The sequence below is a fragment of the Leptodactylus fuscus genome, chromosome 5 (genome assembly GCF_031893055.1).
Source record: "Leptodactylus fuscus isolate aLepFus1 chromosome 5, aLepFus1.hap2, whole genome shotgun sequence".
Taxonomy (NCBI): Eukaryota; Metazoa; Chordata; class Amphibia; order Anura; family Leptodactylidae; genus Leptodactylus; species Leptodactylus fuscus.
Window position 1 is genome coordinate 142413979 of NC_134269.1, and position 23402 is coordinate 142437380.

The window sequence follows — 23402 nt, forward strand, 5'->3', positions numbered from 1 at the left end:
TCCTGCAGACTCCTTCCGGATGGGAGGCAAGCGCTAATGTGAACATACTCGTCCTGCAGAACCAGCATTGATTGGACGAATTCTATACACTGTATAGCATTCGACCAATCAACACTGGTTCTGCAGCAGGCTCTTCTTTGCTAGTTGGGAGGGCTGGCAGCTTACGTTTATGCGGGAGCTGATTTTTTCTCATAGGAATGCATTGACCAGCGTTGATTGGCCGAAAGCTATAAAGTGTACAGCATTCAGCCAATCAACGCTGGTTCTACCGGAGGCTCGTCTGTGACGAGGTGGAGTCTAAGATCAGACCACAATGGAGACTGCTGTAGTACGATCTTTGACTCTGCCTCCTCACAGATGAGCCTCCGGCAGAACCAGCGTTTTTTGGTCGAATGCTGTACACTGTATAGCATTAGACCAATCAACGCTGGTCAGTGCATTCCTATGAGAAAAAGTCAGCTCCTGCATAACCCCAAGCTGCCAACTCTCCCGACTAGCAAGGACGAGCCTGCTGCAGAACCAGCGTTGATCTTCCAAATGCTATACAATGTATAGCATTAGGCCAATCAATGCTGGTTCTGAATCGAATCTTTACTGCGAATAGGAGTAGTATTCAAATGAGTATGAGTATTTTGAATACCGTAGTATTCTATCAAATACCTACTCGATCGAATACTACTCGATCATTTCTAATTATGACTAAGGGAGAGATCATTCATATAAGAGCACATAAAGAATATAATGAATCATTACTTAAATAAGAGGGTATTATGAATGTAGGGGTTTATTAAAGGGCTTTATGAATATGACTAGGATCATGTATGTAAGGAGGCATAAGAGAGGAGCATTTATCTCATAGTGCACAATATGAGTGGGCAATTGGGCAGTATTAAATTAAGGAGGTCTTGGGCTTTACTACAGAGGTTTTCCAGCTCATTTTTTATTGATGATCCATACTCAGGATAGATCATCAGTAAGAGATCAGAGGGGTTATAACATTTGGGACCCCTCACAACTATTTGCAGCCACGGTAACCTCAGCACAATTTGTATCACATGCTACCTGTTTTATAATGACAGTGTCATGTAATTACAGCCTCATTGTATAGTAGTGTATAGGACAAGACTGTAATTACATTGCATAACCACTATGAAATGAGCAATATAATGTAAATAGAAAAGGGGTCACAGCGCTTGCACAAGTGCAGTGGTCCTCTTCAAAGAACTGATGAGCGGGGGTCCCAGATGTTGGAATTCCACTGATTAGTGAGACAAGTCATGAAATGTTTTACTGCATTCACCTAAATTGTCTGCAGAGCCCTGTGCGGAGTATGTACTTACTATCACTTTATGGTGACCGTATAGTGATAGTATTGGTACATCTGAGTTAGGAGACTACTGGATGTGCTTGCTCCACGTGCTGAACCTCTGCCTATGCCTCTGCATGGACTGATTTTTATCCACTGGAAGTAAGCAGAATGAATAACAGCAAGCAAAGATCTAGAAAACCGTGAAGAAATGATTCAGAAAGTATATTGGAAAATTGTATAACTTTTCATTATACAAACAATAACATAATTATTAGAGATTAGCGAACACTAAAGTGTCCGAGGTTCGAAATCCGATTCGAATAGCTGCACACTGTTCGACTGTTCGAACGGATTTTGAACCCCATTATAGTTTATGGGGAGAAATGCTAATTTCAGGGGTAGGCAACATTCGATAAAATTATACTTACCAAGTCCACGAGTGACGGTCGGGCTGGATTCTGCTTGAAGTCTTCTCCCGATGCAGGGTCCCCGCGTCCTCTTCCGGGTGGAATTCACTCTGCCTAGGCATCCAGCCTAGGCAGAGCCGACTGCACATGCACGTGCAGCTCTGCCCAGGCCCGACGCCTGAGCAGAGTCGACTGTGCATGCGCGTGCATGCCCGCACATGCGCAGTCGGCACTGCCTAGGCCGGATGCCTAGGCAGAGTGAATTCCACCCAGAAGAAGACGCGGGGACGCAGCGCGGAGAAGACTTCGGAAAGGTAAGAGAAGAACCAGCGTTGATTGGCAGAATGTATAGCATTCTGCCAATCAACTCTGATTCTGCATCGAACATTAAACTTCGAACAGCTAGTAGTGTTCGATCGAGTACGAGTATCTCGAATACCATAGTATTCGATTGAACACCTACTCGATCGAACACTACTCGCTCATCTCTAATAATAATTGGTCTGAAACTGGACAACCCTTTTATGTTGTATTTTGAGATAGGTGACAGAATGTTGGGTCTTAGTGTAAATTCAGCTTTGTCATGATGATGCACTAGATACTTAAATATTATTAATATCTATACTTTTAAAGCATACTGGACTCCAGACTCAGATGCAACACCAAGACAATGACTACCATTAGTTATAATGCAAAGATGTTAGTCACTTTCAATCAAGACCCTGTCTGCTACAAATAACGTGTTAAAGGGAATCTGTCACTAGCAGATTGGTTATAAATCCAATCCATATTTCCAAATATGCCGCTGTTATTCATTTTAGAAGACCCATTTTTATGTAAATCACTGGTTTATTCACATGCAAACTAGGAGAAAAGTGCTTTGACTGGGAATTTCAATCATAAATGCAGATGTACCCAAATAAATCTAAATGTATTGTACTAGAGCTGACCAGTCCATCGCTTGATAAATGTGCTCTTCAGATATTCATGCACAATGAATGACTGTATGGTGTTCAATGTACTGCTTTGCTCCTATGTTTATTTCCTTCATCTACCAAAGATGTTTGCTAATAAGTTGCTTGGCAATGTATGTCGCTCAGTCTGATCATTTAATCATTGATGTCTCATGTTCTCATTTTATTTTTATGTCTGATTGTCCTGTAAACATATTGTATAATATACATGAATATAGGAATAACAAGTAGAAGAAAATATTAGTACATAGGCATACCTGACCTGCATACGTGTTTATTTTCAATAGAAAAAAATAAAAATTATTTATTATGGTTCAATTAAATTAATCTTTCCCGTTTAAAAATAGGGTCAATAGGATCACTGTGCCTCTCAAAGGAGAATTTTCAGTTGTGTAGAGTCTTATAGGCATTGCATGCTCTGCTAAGAATTCTGGGAAAAGAAGAAGCAAACAAGTTCTTGATACAGAAAGGAAAACTATTCCCTATTGATCAGTGCCTGGCCTTCAGGAAGCTTAGCGACATGAGCTGTTTCAGGAATATTGCACTTTACTGGTGTGAAGCAGGGTACTGGCTGGATAAGAGGCCATAGACATACATCAGGAAGGATGCTATGCTGAGAATACACACCCTATAAGACTCTGTGCACTGGAAAATGGTGGCATAGTGCTGTGGCTTTAAGGCCACCGCTTCACCTTGCGGAAACACCACATTTTTTGTTGCAGATTTTGCTGTAGTCTTTTGAGACAAAATTAGGAGTGACTTGAAAGAAATGAAAAATATTAAGGAAGTTCTCAGATGTTTCACTTATGTTAAATGCACTCCTCAATTTGTGTCAAAAACCACACCAAAATCTCCCCCCCTCCCCAAAAAAAAAAAAAAAATGCTGTGTTTCTGTAATGTGCCTTAGCCTAAAGGGATTTTCCAGGGCTTTAAACTGATGTCCTCTCCTTAGGATAAGTCACCACTTGAACATCCGTGGAGAGTTGACGCCTGGAATCTATGCAGATCTGCTGTTTGAGGTGGTAGTGGCATTCCCTGAGCACTGCTTCCTCTTCAGAGGCCATATAACACCATTTTACTAAGTCATATTGCCTGATCATAGTTCAGTCCCAATCAAATGAATGAGCTGAGCTGTGATAACAAGCAAAGCAACTGTACAAATGTATGGAGCTGTGCTTGGTAAGTAAAGCAGAGACTGCATCACTCAAAGGAATGCTGCAACTTCTTCAAACAACTGATTGGCCAGGGACCTGGTGTTGGACCCCTGTCAATCTTTCATGGTTTATACCTAGGATAGGTCATCGATTATGTATCCTGGTAAACCTGGCAAACCCTGTAAATCCCAGATTGTGTCACTAAGCTTCCTGAAGAATAGCATTGATCAATAGTGATCTACCTTTTAAAAGATGGTCTTAGAGGAACAGTTTTTCCATCAATACAACAAAGGAAAAATCAAAGATAAGAAAAACATTGCTGCTTTTTAATTTTATTATTATTATTATTATTATTATTATTATTAGCAGAAACAGCACCACTTTTGTCCATGGGCTGTATCAGGTACTGCAGCTTTCACTTTCATGAGGTTGAGCTGCAATTTGAGATTAAACCTATGGGCAATACTGTTGCTGTTTCCAACCATATATTTTAATTCACAGGCCATCCTTTTTAATTTCCAACTATCTTGGATTGTGTGATTTTTATTTTGTTTGTTGGATGAAAATCATAATTAAAATTTAATGTCCTATAGTACTGACCTACTAAACTTACATAGGTATATTTCTGTAATTTTGAGGTTATTGAATTTTTCCTGGGTTTATGAAGTTTCACTATTCGGTTCCCCCCATTATACTGCAGATTATTCATTAGCTTAATGAGACCTATTTACATTGTATGAAAATAAAATAATAAAAATGGAGAACATCAGACCTCTGGAATACATTGCAGCTAGCACACAAGAGAAAAGGATCCACAATTGCTGCTTATAAACTATTTATGAAACTTAATGCAAAAGAAAACAGTTTCCCATGAATCCACAAAGGAAATTACTAGTCTTGATGGTATCCACATACAAAACCACTTACATTCTTCTTTGAGCTATTTTTCCTATATATGAGCAATATGCACAGGGCACAGTAGTTTTTTTTTTTAATCTGCCATGTTATTTAAAGGGGTATTCTCATGTACATAATCATATCTATATTTGTAGATAATTAAAAGTTAAACATTTTTGCAAATATAAGTAATTAAAAATTCTGCAGAGTTTTAAAGATTTCCTCTAGCCATCTTAGTGGTGACAGTCTTTTATCTTGATCGGTTGCCATGGATTCGACCACTAATGCAGAAACTTTCTATGGACTGGGACTTGTCAGGAACCCAACTATGATCTTCTTATTGTAGCTGGGTTATCAGGCAGGGACACTACGTGTATGAGGAGATATCCCGACCACAATAAGGACATCATGGCTGATTTTCTGACCTTAGAAAGTTTCTGCATTGGTGGTCACTGACACCACTAAGAAAGTTAGAGAAAATCTTTAAAACTCTGCAGAATTTTTAATTACTTACATTTGCAAAAATGTTTAACTTTTAATCATCTACAAATTAAATAATAATTATGTAGATGGGAATACCCCTTTAAGGAAGAGAAATGACTAAATGTCTAATCTAATTAGACAAAGTTAAAAAAAAATGTAAAAAATTGAGTTTATGTGTTTATTTACTATCATCATATTCTGCTCATGTTACCTGACTGTGCTCAGATCTTTGCTACTTTCTTCTTTCAGACTGAGTTGTTTGAAACCAGAAGGTAAACAGTGAATTATCAATTTTCAATATAAATTTTGTTTCATGAGACTTGTTTCTATATAAAATACACTGAAACCTCTCTAAAAAAAATCCACCTCTTTTAAGACCATCCTTTTATCTACACCAGATTTTCTGTGACAAAATTTCAGATGTATCATATGCTATGTATAATGACCATCTTCTATGAAATGACCACCCCGTTACCACAGAATAGTTTTGGATGGCCATCTCAAAGACGTTTCACTATAATTTGGTTTCTACCTATTTATAATTAAGAAATATGTCAGTGCTAATAATTGAAGTAAAGCCTTGTGCACACAATTGTGCATAGTGGGGGCTCGAGCAGGAACAGGGCATAAGAATCCGCCTCGGTCATGTTCATGGGGCCTAAGAGTTTTATTTGGCATTACTTGTCATAATATAAGTATATAGACAGTTCACAGTTGCTTGCATATCAAATAGATGAGAAAACTGCACTTTGTGGTATTCTGTAAAGTACAATGGCTGTAAATGGCTGTATAAACATGGAGACTTAAAGGGAACATGCCACTATGAAAATGCTGTGTAATCTGCAGCCATCATGTTATAGAGCAGAAAGAGCTGAGCAGATTGATAAATAGTTTTGTGGCAAACAATTCAATTTAACTTATCATTTATCTATTTCTCTGTTCTTTCTCTGCTTAGAAGAAGTGATTGAACCCAATGGGCAGTTCTAAAAGTGAATGGCAGTCTCCCATATTTGCGGATACAGAAATAGATCTCAATCACTGTTAAGACTAGAATAGAGTAGACTACTTTTTCATGGTGATGGGATCCCTATAAATTGTTCATTTAGCATTAAGGACCTTTACTTTTTATATAGAAACTATTGTCCTCTTCTGGAATCTATTGTAATATTAACCTTTATATAAGTATCTGCGCAGGGTGAAAGGCCTCCAAATTATAGGTAAAGTACAGATGGACAGGCAGCTTTACCAGAAGTGATGGAATGTTGCACAGTCCTATCTCTGGTGTAGAAATAGCATTATCTTTTTTGTGCTTATTTTAATATCATACTGAGTTTAGGAGCAGAATCAGGAGAAAAAAGTGAATCTAGCAAGATTTTCAATTTTGGTATGGATGTTGACCAGAAGTGGGGATCCCAAACATCATGGTGAGCTGATGAGCTCCAGTAAATAAAGACTGGGAACTATATTCATGTGGCTGTCCACTGATGTAAGTCCACCAGTGTCTGTCAACCTTTCTTTTATTTGGAACAATAGTCGCTGTAAAAATTCTTTAGTAACACTTGAGGTATGATAGATCATGCGTAGAGATGAGCGAACACTAAAATGTCCGAGGTTCGAAATCCGATTTGCACACTGTTGGGCTGTTCGAACGGATTTCGAACCCCATTATCGTCTATGGGGGGAAATGCTCGTTTCAGGTGTACGCAAAATTCGATAAAATTATACTTACCAAGTCCACGAGTGATGATCGGGCTGGATTCCCCTTGAAGCCCCTGCAGCGTCTTCCGGCTGGAATTCACTCTGCCTAGGCATCGGGGCCTAGGCAGAGCCGACTGCGCATGTGCGGTTGGCTCTGCCCGACCCGACGCCTGAGCAGAGCCAACTGTGCATGCGAGGGCATGCCTGCGCATGCGCAGTCGGCTCTGCCTAGGCCGGATGCCTAGGCAGAGTGAATTCCAGCCGGAAGACATCGCGGGAACGCTGCACAGAGAAGACTTCTAAAGGTAAGAGAAGAACCAGCGTTGATTGGCAGAATCTATAGCATTCTGCCAATCAACACTGGTTCTGCATCGAACCTTAAACTTCGAACAGCTAGTAGTGTTCGATTGAGTACGAGTATTTTGAATACCGTAGTATTCGATCGAACACCTACTTGATCAAACACTACTCGCTCATCTCTAATCATGAGTATTACCTTGTCTTCTGGACTTGAAGGAGTTGTCTAAGGAGTTAAACTTACCTCCCTTTTTTGGGTGCTTTCTTTATACTGGATCTCGGGGTCCCAGCTTGATTCCAACCCCAGGTCTTGTAATCAGAACCAGTCCCCGACCTTGGGTAACTCTGCCCCCTCCCTCCTCTCCTGATTTCATGGGTATTAGGTAATGCCATGAGGGCTGGCTTTGCTATAATTAGTCAGCCGCCACCACCACAAGTAATCACCTATGAGATCATTAGAGGAGGGAGGAGATGGAGTGACCTGGGGGTCAGGGGGTTGGTTTTGTTAATGTCATCCTGGGTCAGGCAGGCCAGATACTCTGATTCTACAGTAGAATGATGAGACTAATTGAAGAGGTAAAGTTTACCTCCCTGGACAACCATTGGAATTGGATTAATAAAATAGTACTTAGTAGACCTGACTTGCTTGTTATTTAGAAAAGCAAATGATAAAATGTAATTGGTCTCTTGCAAAAATTGCTGGAGAATGTTGCATGAACATAAAGGCCAGCCATATGCATCAAACATCTATATCTTCCTCCCTCATAAGTATGAAATGTGTAACAGTAACCTAATTCCCTGCTTACAGCATTTTGGGAGTGTCAGCCTGACATTTGAGGAACCTCATACATATTAGATTGTCATCTGATCCTAAAAAAACAAAAAAACAAAAGAAACAAGCAAATAAAATCTATTTCTCTATCTACATACATATATACAGTATATATAAAAATAGTCTAAGTAAAGGCTAACATACTGTACAGTGTACAACAGAGGATAAAGCTTGTAAACATGACAAAAAACTAACACTCCATGTCAACATTACACTACAGACACTTCAGAGCTGAAATCGCCCATTCTCTGCCTGCAATGTTAAAACACAACTTTCTCTGTTGATTTACGATCTCGGAATAGTAATCTTTACACGAGGCGCTGTGACATAGGAAATCATCAGCTTAGCTGTTAAAAGTTGTTGGCAGCCTGCTTGTCAACTGGATTCAAAATAGAAACCAGCAGAACTGGGAATTCAGCTGTAGGCTATATTACAATATGTTTTTCCAGACAAATGCAAATACTGTATTTACAAAGTTTGATACAAACTACAGGTCCTTCACAAAAAGTTACAGGCTACGATATGTTGGAAGAATAGGCTAAAAATTTTGGAATTCACTGATCATTAAGAGACATTTTTGGTCTGTAAATGAACCCGGTCGCCCACTCTAGATTTTGGGAACTCCAATTTATAAAGCATATTTGTTTCAAGATGTACTTCCCTACAATACAGCCTAAAGATACTGATATAGTGGAGGACATTGTAGTAATAATATGGATGATATTTTAAAGTAAAGCTCCATTCTTCAACAGCATTTGCTATATAGTCAGCAAATGTATAATCTAGAATAACATAGAGTAACATTCCTTACTTGTAACTTCACTTTTCTTGAGCTATTCTTTTAACTCGGAATGTAAATATTGCTACAGGTTCACAGTTAGGTAGGGTTCACATTATCGTTGGTGTCCACACCGAATGTGTCCGTTTAAAAAAAACAAACAAAAAAAGGACACCTAGCATAACGAACACAAACGGACAGTAACTGATGGCTATCAGTTACTGTCCGTTGTCCATAGACCTCAGTGTTAAAAAAAAAAATGGACACTTGATGTCCGTTTTTTCAAACGGACAGAAAAGTCCTGCATGTAGGATTTTTTTGTCCGCTTGAAAAAAACGGACATGGTTGCAAACGGACACTAAAAGACACAAACGGACACTAAAGGACAACAGATACAATCCCACTGAAATGAATAGAAATTGTAACGGACACAGTGTCTGTTGCTAAAATCTTGAATGGACACTGCAGTCAGACACCAACGATAGTGTGAATACCCTCTTAGACGCAGGGTAATGAGTATTTCTGAAACATGTACTAGTTCATGTGTTGTGTGTGGGCTCTGGCGTTTTTAATGTCATAAGTGATGGAATAAAACTGAATTTTACGGATATTGTTTCCATGCCTAGGCACTTCTTCTTCCACAAAACAGCTTTATCAGTTCTTTTAAAGAGAAAAACGTTGGGGCAGGGAACAAGAACAGAAGTCATCTGGATACGGACACAATTGAGAGTGGGCTACATTTTTTCCATGGTTGCGTTACTCAGAAGTAGGCTTCAGGTACAGCGGACTCAAAGGCTGATTTGGGATTAACTCTTGAAGGCAGTAATATTGAAGCACTGACCTGACCAGCTCTGCATCTTTTCTCAGTAGTCTTCACCTAAGATTATCTTAGGCATCATCCATTTTATCTAAGTCAATCAGGCAGGAGTTTAGGAGGAGGTGATAAGAGGAACAGCAAGGCAAATGTTAATAGACGAAGAGGCTCTTAGTGAACACCTGTAACATCATGACAATAATCTTTTCCAGAATTAACAACACTGATGAGTTGAAGAAGACTTCTGATAACTGCTGCAGCAAATGTTGCAAGGCAGAAGTGAAATTGGCACAAATAAGATGAAGGGAAATGCAACAAGTGCTACCTTCTCATGTAGATCAAAATCAGGAACATTGAAGGCATGTGAAGTATGGCAAATTACTATTTAGGACTTGGGGACCCTTTAAGAGGATGAATAATGCCCATCTTCACAATAAGAGAGAAATCTTGATCACATATAACTTGTAAAACCACCAGGGTTATCATAAGTTTCCATGATGTTCAAAAAGAAGCAAGAGGATGACTGTGAGAAGTGGTACCCGTGTCCATATTGATTGTAGCATTCTTTTTCTTATAACCAAAGGATGTAGTCATTTACATGGGTATGCAAACATCAGCAAATGTGTCCCCACATGGGCAAACCTATTGTAGCACCTTATTACTCGAACATGTGTGGCATTATCATTTAGTGGACAAAGAGTGGTGAAAAAGACTTCACATATCCTTATCATTCTCTATCAGTTTCAGATTTCCAAGCAACCCTTTCATTGCCATCATATTATCCTGTTGGTGCTGCTGCTCTTGGGGCATGGGTTGGTTATGCTGCTGTTACACTGGGGAATTGAATAATCCGAAAGGGAATGGATTTCTTTTCCTTCTCATCCAAAATCTACTCTAGTGATTTGACTGGTGAACCACAAAATATTCCTATATGGAAACCAAACTTGCACACTATGAGGCCCATCTCTCAGTCAAGTTACTCAAAGCATTTGGTGACCAGAGAACTCAAGGGCATGACAGTTTTTAGGAAAATTAGGCCCTTCTGTGCTCCCAGTGCATTTTTGCTACACTATATTAATTACTGCAAAAGGTAGTACCATTAACAGATGTGCCGGTGACACTACCAGAAAATTAAGTGTCGTAGACATGATTGTGTCTTACTTACCAATCTATAGGGTCTTGACCATGTGAAAATGCTGAAAACAGTATTTCAGGGTCTTCCTGTTCTACAAGCCACAGTCTAGACGTAGAGCATCAGAATCTAGATATTTAGATTTTTAGGCTCACAGACTAGAGCAATGGTATGACTTAGTTGCTATACAAAGACTGGCCTATTTTTTATTAAGTAAATTTTCTCAAAAGGGTTTTCATGGAATCATAGCTTATTATCTATTCACAAGATAAGTATAAAGTGTTGGATACTTGAGGGTGAAACTGGACAATTAATCGAAAAATAACCAAAATTGAATGTCAGCTCGATTAATCATTGTGAACTTGCTCGCATCGTTTATCTAAATTATTTTGTATCCCTTCTATAATGTCTTACACTGTCACTAACTGTAAAAAAATCAAAACATGGCATATACATAGAGGGTGTGGCATATGAAAGGGGAATGTCATAAAATAATCATTTGTTAATCTTAATTAAAGGGATTCTACCATTAAAACTCATTTATTTTTTTAGTTCGAACATCGGAATAGCCTTAACCCCTTAACGCTAAATCACGTACAATGTACGTCAGGGAATGTGGTTAGTTCCCGCATTCCCACGTACCTGTATGTGATGGAGATCGCACGGGCTCAGAAGCAGAGCCCGTGCGATCTCCATGGGAGGCCGGCTGTATCTGACAGCCAGGCTTCCCCTGTAGCAGCAGGGACGGTGATTGCACCAACCCCCCCCTGTTTAACCCTTAAGGTGCCATGATCCATAGTGATCATGGCACCCTAGGGGTTTGGCCGGGCTATAAAGCAGTCTGCCGGCAGCATCAGGAGTCTGTGTGAGCTGTAATTTACAGATACACGCAGCTCCTTAATCCCTCCCTCCATCGGAGTGAGCTCCGATGGGGGGAGGGTTAACCCCCTGGATGCCAGGGCGAGAGGAAGCTAGTCTATGCATCTGCATAGCTAGCTTCCTCTATAGACTGCAATACACGTGTATTGCAAGTCTATAGTTAGTATAGAACCAGTGATCCTCTCTGATCGCTGGTTCTAGTGTGCTTACAGCACAAATGTAAAAAAGTTTATTTTTATTTTTTTTAAAAATAAAGTGTGTAAAACAAACAAAAAAACAAACATAGTTACATTTCTTGTAAATCTGGAAAATCGCTGTTACACTTGTAAGCCTTGTAACATCCAAAATAAATTAAAATACAATCAAAAGATGATGCCGATATAAAGCAGAGATATGGGAGATAATATTTATTACTATATTTGGGTGGTATAACTATCTGCATGAAAAGCAGAGAATTTCACATTTTGAAAATTGCAATTTTTTTCCAAATTTCCATCAAATTTCCTATTTTTTTAATAAATAAATACAAAAATATTGATTAGTGTTTACCACTACCATGAAGTATAATGTGTTACGAGAAAACATTCTCAAAATCACTTGTTTAAGTTAAAGCGTCTCAAAGTTATTGCCATTTAAAGTGACACATGTCAATTTTGAAAAAATAGGCCTGGTCCTTAACATACTTTTGGGCTGTGTCCTTAAGGGGTTAAGAAAGGCTATTCATCTCCTACCTTTAGAAATCGTCTCCATCCCGCCTTTCGGTTAAAAACCCGGTTTCTGTCGGTATACAAATGAGTTCTCTTGCAGCAATTGGGGCGGGCCTGAGTGCTCAAACAGCACTGGGGGTGTCCCCAATGCTGCGAGAGAAATCTCTCCAGCGACGCCTCCATCTTCTTCAGTCACCGCTTCTTCACTCGTCTTCTTCCGGCTGGGGTCACACCACGACGCCTGCTCAGTTGGCTCTGCCATGAGGCAGCAGGCATAGCTGAGTGAGCAGGCATGCCATGTCACTGTCACTGAAGTCTCGCTAAGACTCACCCCCAGTGCTGTGAGAGAACTCATTTGCATGCCGACAAAAACCAGGGTTTATAACCGAACGGCGGGATGGAGACAACTTCTAAAGGTAGTAGACGAATAGCCTTTATTAAGGATATTCTGACATGTGAACTAGAAAAAAAATTAGCTTTAATGGTAGAATCCCTTTAAATTAAAATATTGGACTAATTTTGATATGGGCCATAATCGCCAAGCCCTACCTTATGGTCTCACTGAGAACGACAATGGATGTCTCTTTGTCTTGCTTTTGAATGTAGTTGTGGTTAAAGTCTATGGAACTGATTAAGTTAGTGGTTATCTCCATCAGTACCACTGAGAATGAATAAAGCCCATCCAGCACTCCAGTCAAACGGGGGACACAGGAATCTTGTTTTCATTTTGAGCAAAGGTCACATCAATGGGACCCCTGCAGTAAGACATATATCACCTACCTATGGCTAGGTGATAAGTTATAATTCTGAGAACCCCAAGGTTTTCCAGGGCTTCCGTTAATGCATAAAGAGATTTTGTAATAATGTATTTCAACTGATTATGCCAAATGCCAGGAGGAAACATAGGAGGACACATAAAACATATCTATCTCTTGCAGGATACAGCTGAGGACTATTTGGATCATGTACTTTTCTAGTAGGTTACAGAATATTTGCTTTCCAGAGAGCTTCATGAATGAAACTTTTTCAAAAGACCAACTTTTTGTAAAGGCCAGCCCTAACCTAGAAAGGATTTGTCCATGATGCATTTTCCTCTTAGGGTGCATTCACACGGAGTAACATGCCGTGTGATGTGGCATGTATACGGCGTGTGAGACTTTGCGCACCGTAAAAGCTCCCATTGATATCAATGGGAACCTGGATCGTATACGCAGCGTTATTTTGTGGTTGTGATTTTGTGGCTGCAAAATCACGGCCGCAAAATAACGCGGCATATACGATCCAGGCTCCAGGATCCAGGCTCAAGGATTTGTCTGCATGTTCTATTTCCTTACATACTATTCGAATTTTTTTTTTTTTTTTGAGAAGACTCAATTCTGGACTGTCAATAGCCAATCATGAGTTTTTACTGAACATAAATACACATATATGGAAACAGACTGGTGTGAGAAGAATGCATATTATTTTAAGAGATTTTCCCACTGTTAACCTTCTTAGAAATAATCCATAAAAGCATGTTCAGCTTTGGCCAGACTACTGACTCTTAAACCATTGTTAAGTGCTTCCTTTTTACGTATCTTGCATTGTAAGGAGAGTGATGTAGATTCACTATCCTGGTATTAATGAGCAAACAGTGGTCAGATTCAGTAAGTTTTACATTTATGACTATACTGTCAATTTTATGAATGGTGGAGCTTTACTCTTAAAACCAGACACTAAGTTTTCTTTTTGACAAAAGCTTTTAAGCTGTAACTATATTAGCATTGAAACAGCAGTATTGAAGATGTATGATGGCAATGTAATACTGATAGGTACGCTCCTGTTAAATATATGCATTGTGTTTGGCCTGTCTCATGACATAGGAGACATGGCAAGACATAGACATTCAAAGAGCACCAAAAAGAGAATAAATGTGTTATGCATTGTCACCTTTAGTCCTGTTATATAAGGTCAGGACACTTATTTACGTTTTGCTAAAGTGTTCCTTTAAATGGTAACCCACTTGATCACTTATTTAACATTACAAGGATAGATTGTTATGCAATATTGTAACAATAGGAAGCTGTGACTGACTGACTACTGAATGTATAAAGTGTATATTTTTTCATCATGTTACCAAGAGTTATTTAGAGTTATGTAATGGGTCTGTTTTAAGTTTTATTCACTGTGGTTTCCTACAATTTTACAGTATAAAACAAAATGCAATTTTTATAACACACACTATTATATTGGGCATATTTAAACCACTGTTCTCCTGTTTATATTATTGGACAATAGGCTTTGGCCGCCCAGTAGTTTCAACCGATTCCCTCTTTGAGGTTCCTCTTCTTCGCCCTAGTACTGGGGCACAATGACAATATAATTGTACAATCTCCCTCCGTGATCTGAGAAGAGAGGTGCCTAATCTGGAGGATAAACTACCATGTCGGTTAAATTGGCACCAGGTAATATGACATTCCCACTAGACCACTGGTGGATCCTCATTTAGAAAAAGCATTTTTTTTTTCCAAATGGGGCACATCTGTATATCACACAATAATATAATTTAGATTTCACCAAAACATTTTTTCACTTTGGTTTAAATGAAACTAGAAACCTTTGGGTATAATTTACATAAATTACAATTGCATTATAAAAATGTTCAGAAATCATGATGCTCTGCACATTACTATATATTCATAGTGACAATTTTCATTGTAGACATTACATAGAAAGAATTACTGTATAAACTTTATAACAATTCCCAGTTCACCTACTCTGTTCTTTCAATTCAGTGTTTGGATTTCTGAGAGCAACGTGGATGAGATAACCATGTTCTACATAAATAAGAACCATGCAAAGAGGCATTTCTGGAAAGGTTACTGTATATGCCAATAGTGATACATCTATTTGTGAGATGTAGTAGAATAATAGCATAAAAGCTAAAAATAGAGGACTTTACAATAAGGGATATTCTGAAAATCTTAACATTTTTCTATGTGGTTCCTGATTTTTTCATGTTACAAATTTCTACCTACTTTTCCTAATTCATAAAATACAGGATTTCCAGAAAAAATGCATGAATGTTAATATTGACCTTGGTATTTTTTTTTTTTTTTTACTAAACATTTATTTAAATTGTTTATAGATGAAATGCTGTTGAATTAATGAAATACTGGCCCTAGAGAATGGTAAATTCATTATAATACTCCCCTTAAATGCATGGTTGCCTGCATTAGCTTGACAGAGTTTGAACTGAATAACTTATGAATGGAAGGTTTGTTAATTTGTTTCCATCTGCACCTAAGTCCTTGCTTTCTAATTATTTCTCAAGGACAATCCAAGACTGAACTTATCATTTCACATGTTGCTTTGTGTATTTTTATTATGCATTTTGACCATACAGTTTAACATGTCATACTGTGTTAGCTAATACAATTGTAGATCAAATCTAGACCCTGCATGACATTTTTAAGTAATAAAATGTTCTGTTTTATTTATTAATTTACATATATATTTTTTTTATAAAACGTAATTCTGTATGTGGGGTTCGATTGACCTATAAATTGTCTCAGCTCTTCATTACTGTTGACATAAACCTTTTTGATGGACTCATAATTGATTGCATTTCATCTTACTGTTTGTCTCTGTCTTTTTCTGGTTGAATTCAACTGATGTCTGTGCAATATTTCGTAAAAGGATATGAAAAATCCAGAAGTTTAAACAACATAGCTGGCTTGACTGGCAATGCCTTGAGACTGTCTCCAGTAACATCACCCTACAGTTCACCTTGTCCTCTCAGACGTTCTCGGTCTCCTATCCCATCTATCTTATAAATCAGACTACACCAATCTGACAAATAGAATACTCTCAAGTACTATTGACCACATAATGGAAACAATTAAATGTAGCATTAACTCTAGACTCTGGCCAGACAACATAACCATTGCATAATCTCAACTGGATATGCTAGGAAACACCATTTTGTCAGCAAACATTTCAATATGATGCTCGTAATTTATCCTGTGGAGTTTTCGCATATCTACCGACCTTCTCATTTCTTTTCTGGCAATAAAAAGGATAGAGTGTGGATGGATCGGCCAGTATATTTAATAATCACATATATTTTCAGGGACATACAGCTATACCAATGTGCTTCCAAATGATAACCAACACTTCATTGAACGTTCATTTCTTGTGAGTTTCTGATCCATTCTGAAGATGTCTGGGATCCTGTCTTTAGAGCTCGCAGTGTAACAGATCAGACCATTTGCATGGACCATCTCGTCTACACATCATATCAATGCAATGTTGCAGATTACAGGAGCTACAAAATGGCTCCCAACATCAGCTTGGCATCGTATCATTTGCTAATCAGTTGTCCTGCCAGTAGGATTTTGTTTTTCTCTTCTTATTTCCATTGGTATTTTTAGATGACTTTTATTTGTGTTAATACTGTGTAATAGAGTACCGAAATGTCTCTGGTTGTTTGCACACAGATAACTGCAAAGAGGTTGTCATTACTGGTTACACGCAAGCAGAGGCCAGATCTCTTTCATAATGGCTTGGGAAGGCACAATACATGTGAAAAAGGTAACTGCCATCCAGGCTTGCAATTTTAAGCTAGCAGGTCTTCTTCTAACATAAGGGTTCTTCAAAGTTTCCACATGCAAAATTCGAAGAACTAGAGAGAGAAGCTTATGTACTGCATGTTTCAGTTAAATGATGAGGGCTGTATATTTATTGAGGATATTTTTTTTTTGACCAGCCTTAAACATCTAGAAGCAAATTTGGCATTTTTTTTAAGTCAACGTTTTATCAAATATTTCTTTTGAAATTTGTTTGTCGTATATGTTCATGTTGGTTTGTCTAACCAGTTGTTAAGTTGTTCCATCCACCTCTCTTCCAACACTCAAACTGTGCCTGTACACAACTAGTTCAAGGCTGCATTCTTTTCTTTTGCGTTTTGCTGTGTTTTATGTGCTTTAAGTATGGTTGATGTTCTATTGAATTGAATTTTCTAGAAAGTAAATTACCTATTTTGACCTGATCTAAAAACCATTAACCATTGCCACTTACTGCAGCAAGTCATCTATTTTTTAAGATAATATAATGTTCAATTATAATATGTTAGAATGGGCCAACTTTATTACTCTAGCTGTTGTTGAACCATATCTACCAGCATTATCAGTCAGTTAGTAGGCACTTTGTAGCAAAATAAATTGGGCCCTCAACAGCTTATGAGTGATTGGTTTCCTATTCTTAGAGGGGTTGTACAGGATTAGTAAAACAAACCTGCTTTTTTAACCTCAGAAACAATGTTCATCGGTTGTGTCTGGTATTACAGCTTAGCCCTAACCTCGCGAGAATGAACTCTAGTACCAGATACAGACCATGGGCAAGAGTGACATGGTTTCTTGAAATAAGCAGACTGGTTTTACTGATGGAAGTCAACTAGTTTAACTCATTGTGAATTCCGATTTTTAGATAAACAAAAGAATTGTTTTTTCCATGAAATATACTAAACACTGAAGTCATTCTCACAACTCGTCTATTGTGTCAGTAAATGGCAGGTAACCCGTTTCATGCTCCGTTATGGCCCTTGAAATCAGGTCCAACTCACAACCTTTAGACACTCTTATGTACAGTACACTGCTGTGCAGCAGATAAACCTATAGTACGGGGAAAATTGATTATATAGGTTAATGTAAGATAGGTAGATATAGTATATACAGTTTAGGTGAACATGATTGAAGGGAATCTTTGACAAATGGGGAACAATGGATAACAATTCATGTCCTTAAAAATACTCAACTGCTCAGCAGTCCTGAAGGACACACAACTATCTGATTTACAAGCCTTGTGACATCTGACATCAGTGTTTAGCTTACCTGTTTTATTAAAAGTTATGATGTTTTGGGCTGGTGATAAGAAGAGAATGATGTAGGAAAGGCTTCTCAGTTAGTGAGGTGCTCTACAATTGATCAATCTGACAAACGCAGTGTATTTTATGAAAAAAATATATAAATTGTAATGTTATATACCAGAATCAATAGCATGAGCTGCAAAAGTTTATCTAGAAGTCAATAATGATCATATTTTAAAATATAGAAATGATATATTATGACAGTAAAACATTAGTATAGTATTTTAACCAAGGGAATTAATACAATATTTGGTGCTGCTGTTATTGACTACAGTGTTATACGGAATTTATCATGGATTTGTGACTGCTGAAAAGGGGACAGTGGAATTTAGCCATAACAAGGACTATACTGGAAAGAAACTCCTGCTGGTGAATGGGCCCTAGATGTAAGCCTCTCATGGTTCAAGGTAGTGAATAATATCTGATGTCCAGCTTGATCTGCAAAGTGCAACAATCACAGACTGAAATGTTTCACATGCCAACACCCTGAAAGGTCTGTGCTGGCAAATAGCTGTAAATAAATGTGAGCATGGAATATACGCTATTTTCATCAATATGAGTACATGTCAGATTGTACGGTTCCTATTGATTAATGTGTATATGTAAAATCTCCATACATTTTGGATTACCTCACAATCCCTGCAGTACTCTAGTTTGTGCTGTAGATTGTATAGAAATGCACATAAAAGGTGTACATTAACTTATCAGGATCTGTTTCCACAGGTCTATCCTCATTTATTGCTGTTTGTATTCCAGACGATATATAGTACAGTAGGATCCAGTTCACTAAGTGGCAATGTTCCATTACACGCTACAGGGCCAAGCTGCCACGGTATGTTCTGATGTCGTATACTGGGACAGAACCACTTAGTCCTCATGGACTGTAACTCATAACCCATCAGATAAGTGTATTGTACTATCTTCCCTTTTCCTAGAATATTTCATGTTAAACATGCCAGAATTATTTTGCCATTGAAAATGACCATGTTAGTTAGCTGGCAATTCTTACCATCCATTCTATGAAATAAAATGTAAGTATTACCGATAAAATCATGGTGGCAAGAACATATTGATAGTGTGTGCTTAACTCCATTGCTTTGTCATCACTACAGGATCCAGCAGCATAAATATTTGTTGTATAAGAATATTCATTTTATTTTTTTGCCAAGGAAAGAGATATCTTTTTATCTGTGCTGTGCTATAAAAACGTGAATTGTTACTTGTTACTCTGTCCATGATAATGTACATTTCAGTTAATAAAATAAAATATTTTTCCTTTATTTAAAGAATAATTCTAGTTCTTTCATTTTTGTTCAAATGACATTTTAAGAAGTGTATGCTGAAGATTACATCCATATGGTCAAATCAGAAAGTAACAGGGCTTAAATCTAATATACAAAAAATGACTGAGTAAACAGGAAATGCTGATGAAAATAATGTGCTATTAAACTTTGTTAGCCCTGGAAATCTACATAATAGCGGACAGTAATAAGGTTAGATAAATGAAAGAACAAGACATTGCTTAGAGACGCCACAATTATAATCTATCCTGTTAATTTGGTAACACACAATGGAAATGCCAACGCTCTTGTTTTACTGAAGACTAGATATCAAGACAAGACAAGATATAAAGAGGTGAAATATGTACATGGTCCTGCTGGGCAATCTTTTCTATGACTGTATAAGCCTTCATATATGGTGTCTTATCAGGTTTTCTGCTGTCAATAATCAAATTATGGCTGAAGCACATTTTACATTTGTCTCCCAGGCTGTGTTAATGTACATTAGGGGGCAGTCTGTTTCCCTTCCCTATCCATTAACACTAACTTGGTTTGTTTACATATAATTGTTCCAGTAGTAAAAGCTCAAGTGACCATAATATAGGAGATTGATGAAAAATGAACTGCAAATATAGGGTAGATATGTGCAGGTAATCACTCCATTCTAGCATCTACAATGCAGGCATGACACAGGAAAAGAGCACTGTCAGGAAAGCTGTTTTCTGTCTCTGAAAAATATTCCATCTGTAATCACACAAACAGCCAGCCAGAAGAATATACAAGTACTTAGAAGACCTGTCTTATATTGCAAGCTGTGAGATATGCAGAATCTTCAGTCCTTTGCACAGAGCAACAGTTTGCAGATGTGTGTGTGCTTGCTGCGAAGAAAATCAGCCCACCCATCTGCATTGTTTGAAGAGATCAGCACTGCCCTCTTACACTCACTGTGATCTATCTTGCATCTAGGGACAAACTTTTCCTAAAAATAGACAGTGAAATGTCTCAGGAAATTAGAGAGGTTGTCTTCAAAACTTTATGTCTAAGGCCCCATTATGAGGAAAAGCTGCTTTTTTTGTTGCAGATTTTGCTGCAGGTTTTTGAGCCAATGTTAGGAGGGCATTGAACAGAAGGGAGAAGTATAAGTGCCATTTTCCTTTACAGAAAGTGAAACTTTTCCACAATGTGGGACCTCAGCCTAGGGACGGTTTTCAGGAAAAAAAACAGCATAATTTTTAATTAAATTGCATTGCATGATGGTCCAGAATTACATGCTTTATGAAATGAAACTAAGTTGCCTGAAAAGTTAGTGACCATTTTATGTCAGTACAACTGCAAGAAAATCTGTTAAAGTCTTGCATCAGCTGAACTAGAAAGTGTTCAAAGGATTGACCAATCATTTAATTTATATATCAAATGCCCAACCAAAGCTGCATACTATATGTCGGGAAAAAAAGAGAAATGCATTGAATATCAACTTGCCCAATTGTTTGTTCTTAAATGAGTTAATCTGCCACAAATGTTGACAATATCTTAGTCTACCATTCCCATTGAGAACGAACGGACACTTTCCTATACAAGAATTGATTATGAATAGCTATGTGTCAAACAAATATTCAGGCAGCACCTTTCAGAAGTGTAAACCAGCTACAGTTATTATCTAATTGGGAAATCCTATACTGACTATAACACACATTCTTATGATTTTATTCTATCTAGATATAGGACATTGCAAATGTTGTGGCATTTCTACCACTTTGTAATGAAGCTTTGAGGTCAGGAAGTGCCAGACAACTGTCTGTGCGTCCTCACTGGTATTGATTCTCAGCGTCATTGAAGTGAACAGGGCTGAGTGCCATACCACACACAACCTGTGGACCATGTGCTGTTTCTGAAAGAAAGTGGCCATGTTTTTCTAACAATCCTTTCAAACTCTGTAGATACACTGTTTGTAGGAAAAAAATAATTTCACTATCACTTTGTTCTCTTCATGTTCTGACAACTATAGTTACACAATTAAGCTAAAATATACGTATCTTGATTAGAGACGAGCGAGTAGTGAAATATTCAATATTCGTTTCGAGTAGCCCCTCAATATTCGACTATTCGACCGAATATCGAATCCCATTATAGTCTATGGGGAAAAAAGGCTCGTTTCAGGAGAAACCACTATTAGAGTCTGGAGAGTCACTAAGTCCACAATGACACCCCAGGAAATGATGCCAACACCTCTGGAATGCAACTGGGACAGCAGGGGAAGCATGCCTGGGGGCATTTAACACACCCAAGTCCCAGTATTACCCCAATATCACAGCCTATCAACTAGACACTTTCAAAACTCAATAGAACCTCTATGAAAGTGGAAAAATACTTGGAAACTTTCTTTCCTCTACAATAGAATGGACAGAAACACAAATTTAAAGCTAAAGAAACATTAGCACGCAACCCTTCAAATCACGTTGCCCATGACAACCACAGATGGCATAGCCAATGGGAAATCCAACAGCCCCCACCCTTAACTGTCATTGTTTATGTGTGTGTGATGTGGTGAGATCTCCAAAAATGAATTTTCTGGCCCTTCACGTGAGCCCTTCCAAATTAAGTTAGAGGCCCTTAAGCTGAGCTACCAGCCCTTGAGGTGAATTCAGCCTTTTACCAGCATAGTTTTAGGCCCTTTAAGTTAGTTCCGCCTTGCACCAGCAGAGTTTTTTGCCCTTGGGGTGAGTTGAGCCTTTAACCAGAAGTGTTTTTATCCCTTTTGGTGAACTGAGCCTCTAACCAGCGTACTTTTTGGCCATTTGGGTGAACTGAGCCTCTAACCAGGATAGTTTTAGCTCTTTGGGTGAACTGAGCCTCTAACCAGCATAGTTTTTGGCCTTTTAATTTAGTTCAGCCTTGCACCAGCAGAGTTTTTGGCCCTTTGGGTGAACTGAGCCTCTAACCAGTATAGTTTTTGGCCCTTTGGGTGAATTGAGCCTTTAAACAGCAGAGTTTTATTCTTTGGCCCTTGGGTTGAGCAGAGCAGAAATTATACTTACCAAGTCCACGAGTGACGGTCGGGCTGGATTCCCCTTGAAGTCTTCTCCCGACGCTGCGCCCCCACGGCGTCTTCCGGCTGGAATTCACTCTGCCTAGGCATCGGGGCCTAGGCGGAGCCGACTGCGCATGCACGGTCGGCTCTTCCCGGCCCGACGCCTGAGCAGAGCCGACTGCGCATGCGCGGGCATGCCCGCGCATGCGCAGTTGGCTCTGCCTAGGCCGGATGCCTAGGCAGAGTGAATTCCAGTTGGAAGACGCCACAGGGATGCTGCACGGCGAAGACTTCTAAAGGTAAGCAAAGAACCAGCGTTGATTGGCAGAATGTATAGCATTCTGCCAATCAACGCTGGTTCTGCATCGAACCTTAAACTTCGAACAGCTAGAAGTGTTCGATCAAGTACGAGTATTTCGAATACCGTAGTATTCGATCGAAAACCTACTCGATCGAACACTACTCGCTCATCTCTAATGCCTACGTTTTCCTGCTTCCTGTCCCACCTTCCCTGCACAGTTATTGGTGCAAAAAAAGCACCAGGGAAGGTGGAGGGCATATAAATTTTTACTGCGTTTACCGCATGGTATTCAATTGAAATCGAATATGTCGAATACCTTAAAATTCAATTGAATATCTACTCGATCGAACGGTATTCGCTCATCTCTAATTTTGATCTGTCAAGTGCAACCAAAGTAGATTTTAAAAAATTCCGTCCAGCTCCTACAGATCAGTATTAATATCAGTACAGGGGTGTAGTGGATGATAGCAGATAGAAGATGATAAAGGGCACTACATTTGCTACTCCATCATGGGCCTGGTCATATG

The 23402-nt window shown here is 38.6% G+C and overlaps 1 protein-coding gene across 9 annotated transcripts in view; it reads left to right on the forward strand.

Moving 5' to 3' along the window:
• The window catches only part of KCNC2 (potassium voltage-gated channel subfamily C member 2), a 206675-nt gene extending 187173 nt beyond the window's left edge, over positions 1-19502 (forward strand). For 2 of the 9 annotated variants that reach the window (XM_075274351.1, XM_075274353.1), the window contains exon 5: positions 18541-19502. In XM_075274351.1, the coding sequence (XP_075130452.1) occupies positions 18541-18650 (110 nt within the window). In that variant the 3' untranslated portion in view covers positions 18651-19502. Of the gene's footprint in view, positions 1-9455; positions 10469-15488; positions 15739-16039 lie in introns of those variants that run through there. The other 7 variants (XR_012716113.1, XM_075274356.1, XM_075274350.1 and 4 more) reach the window with 7 other exon arrangements.
• The last annotated feature ends 3900 nt before the right edge of the window (positions 19503-23402 follow it).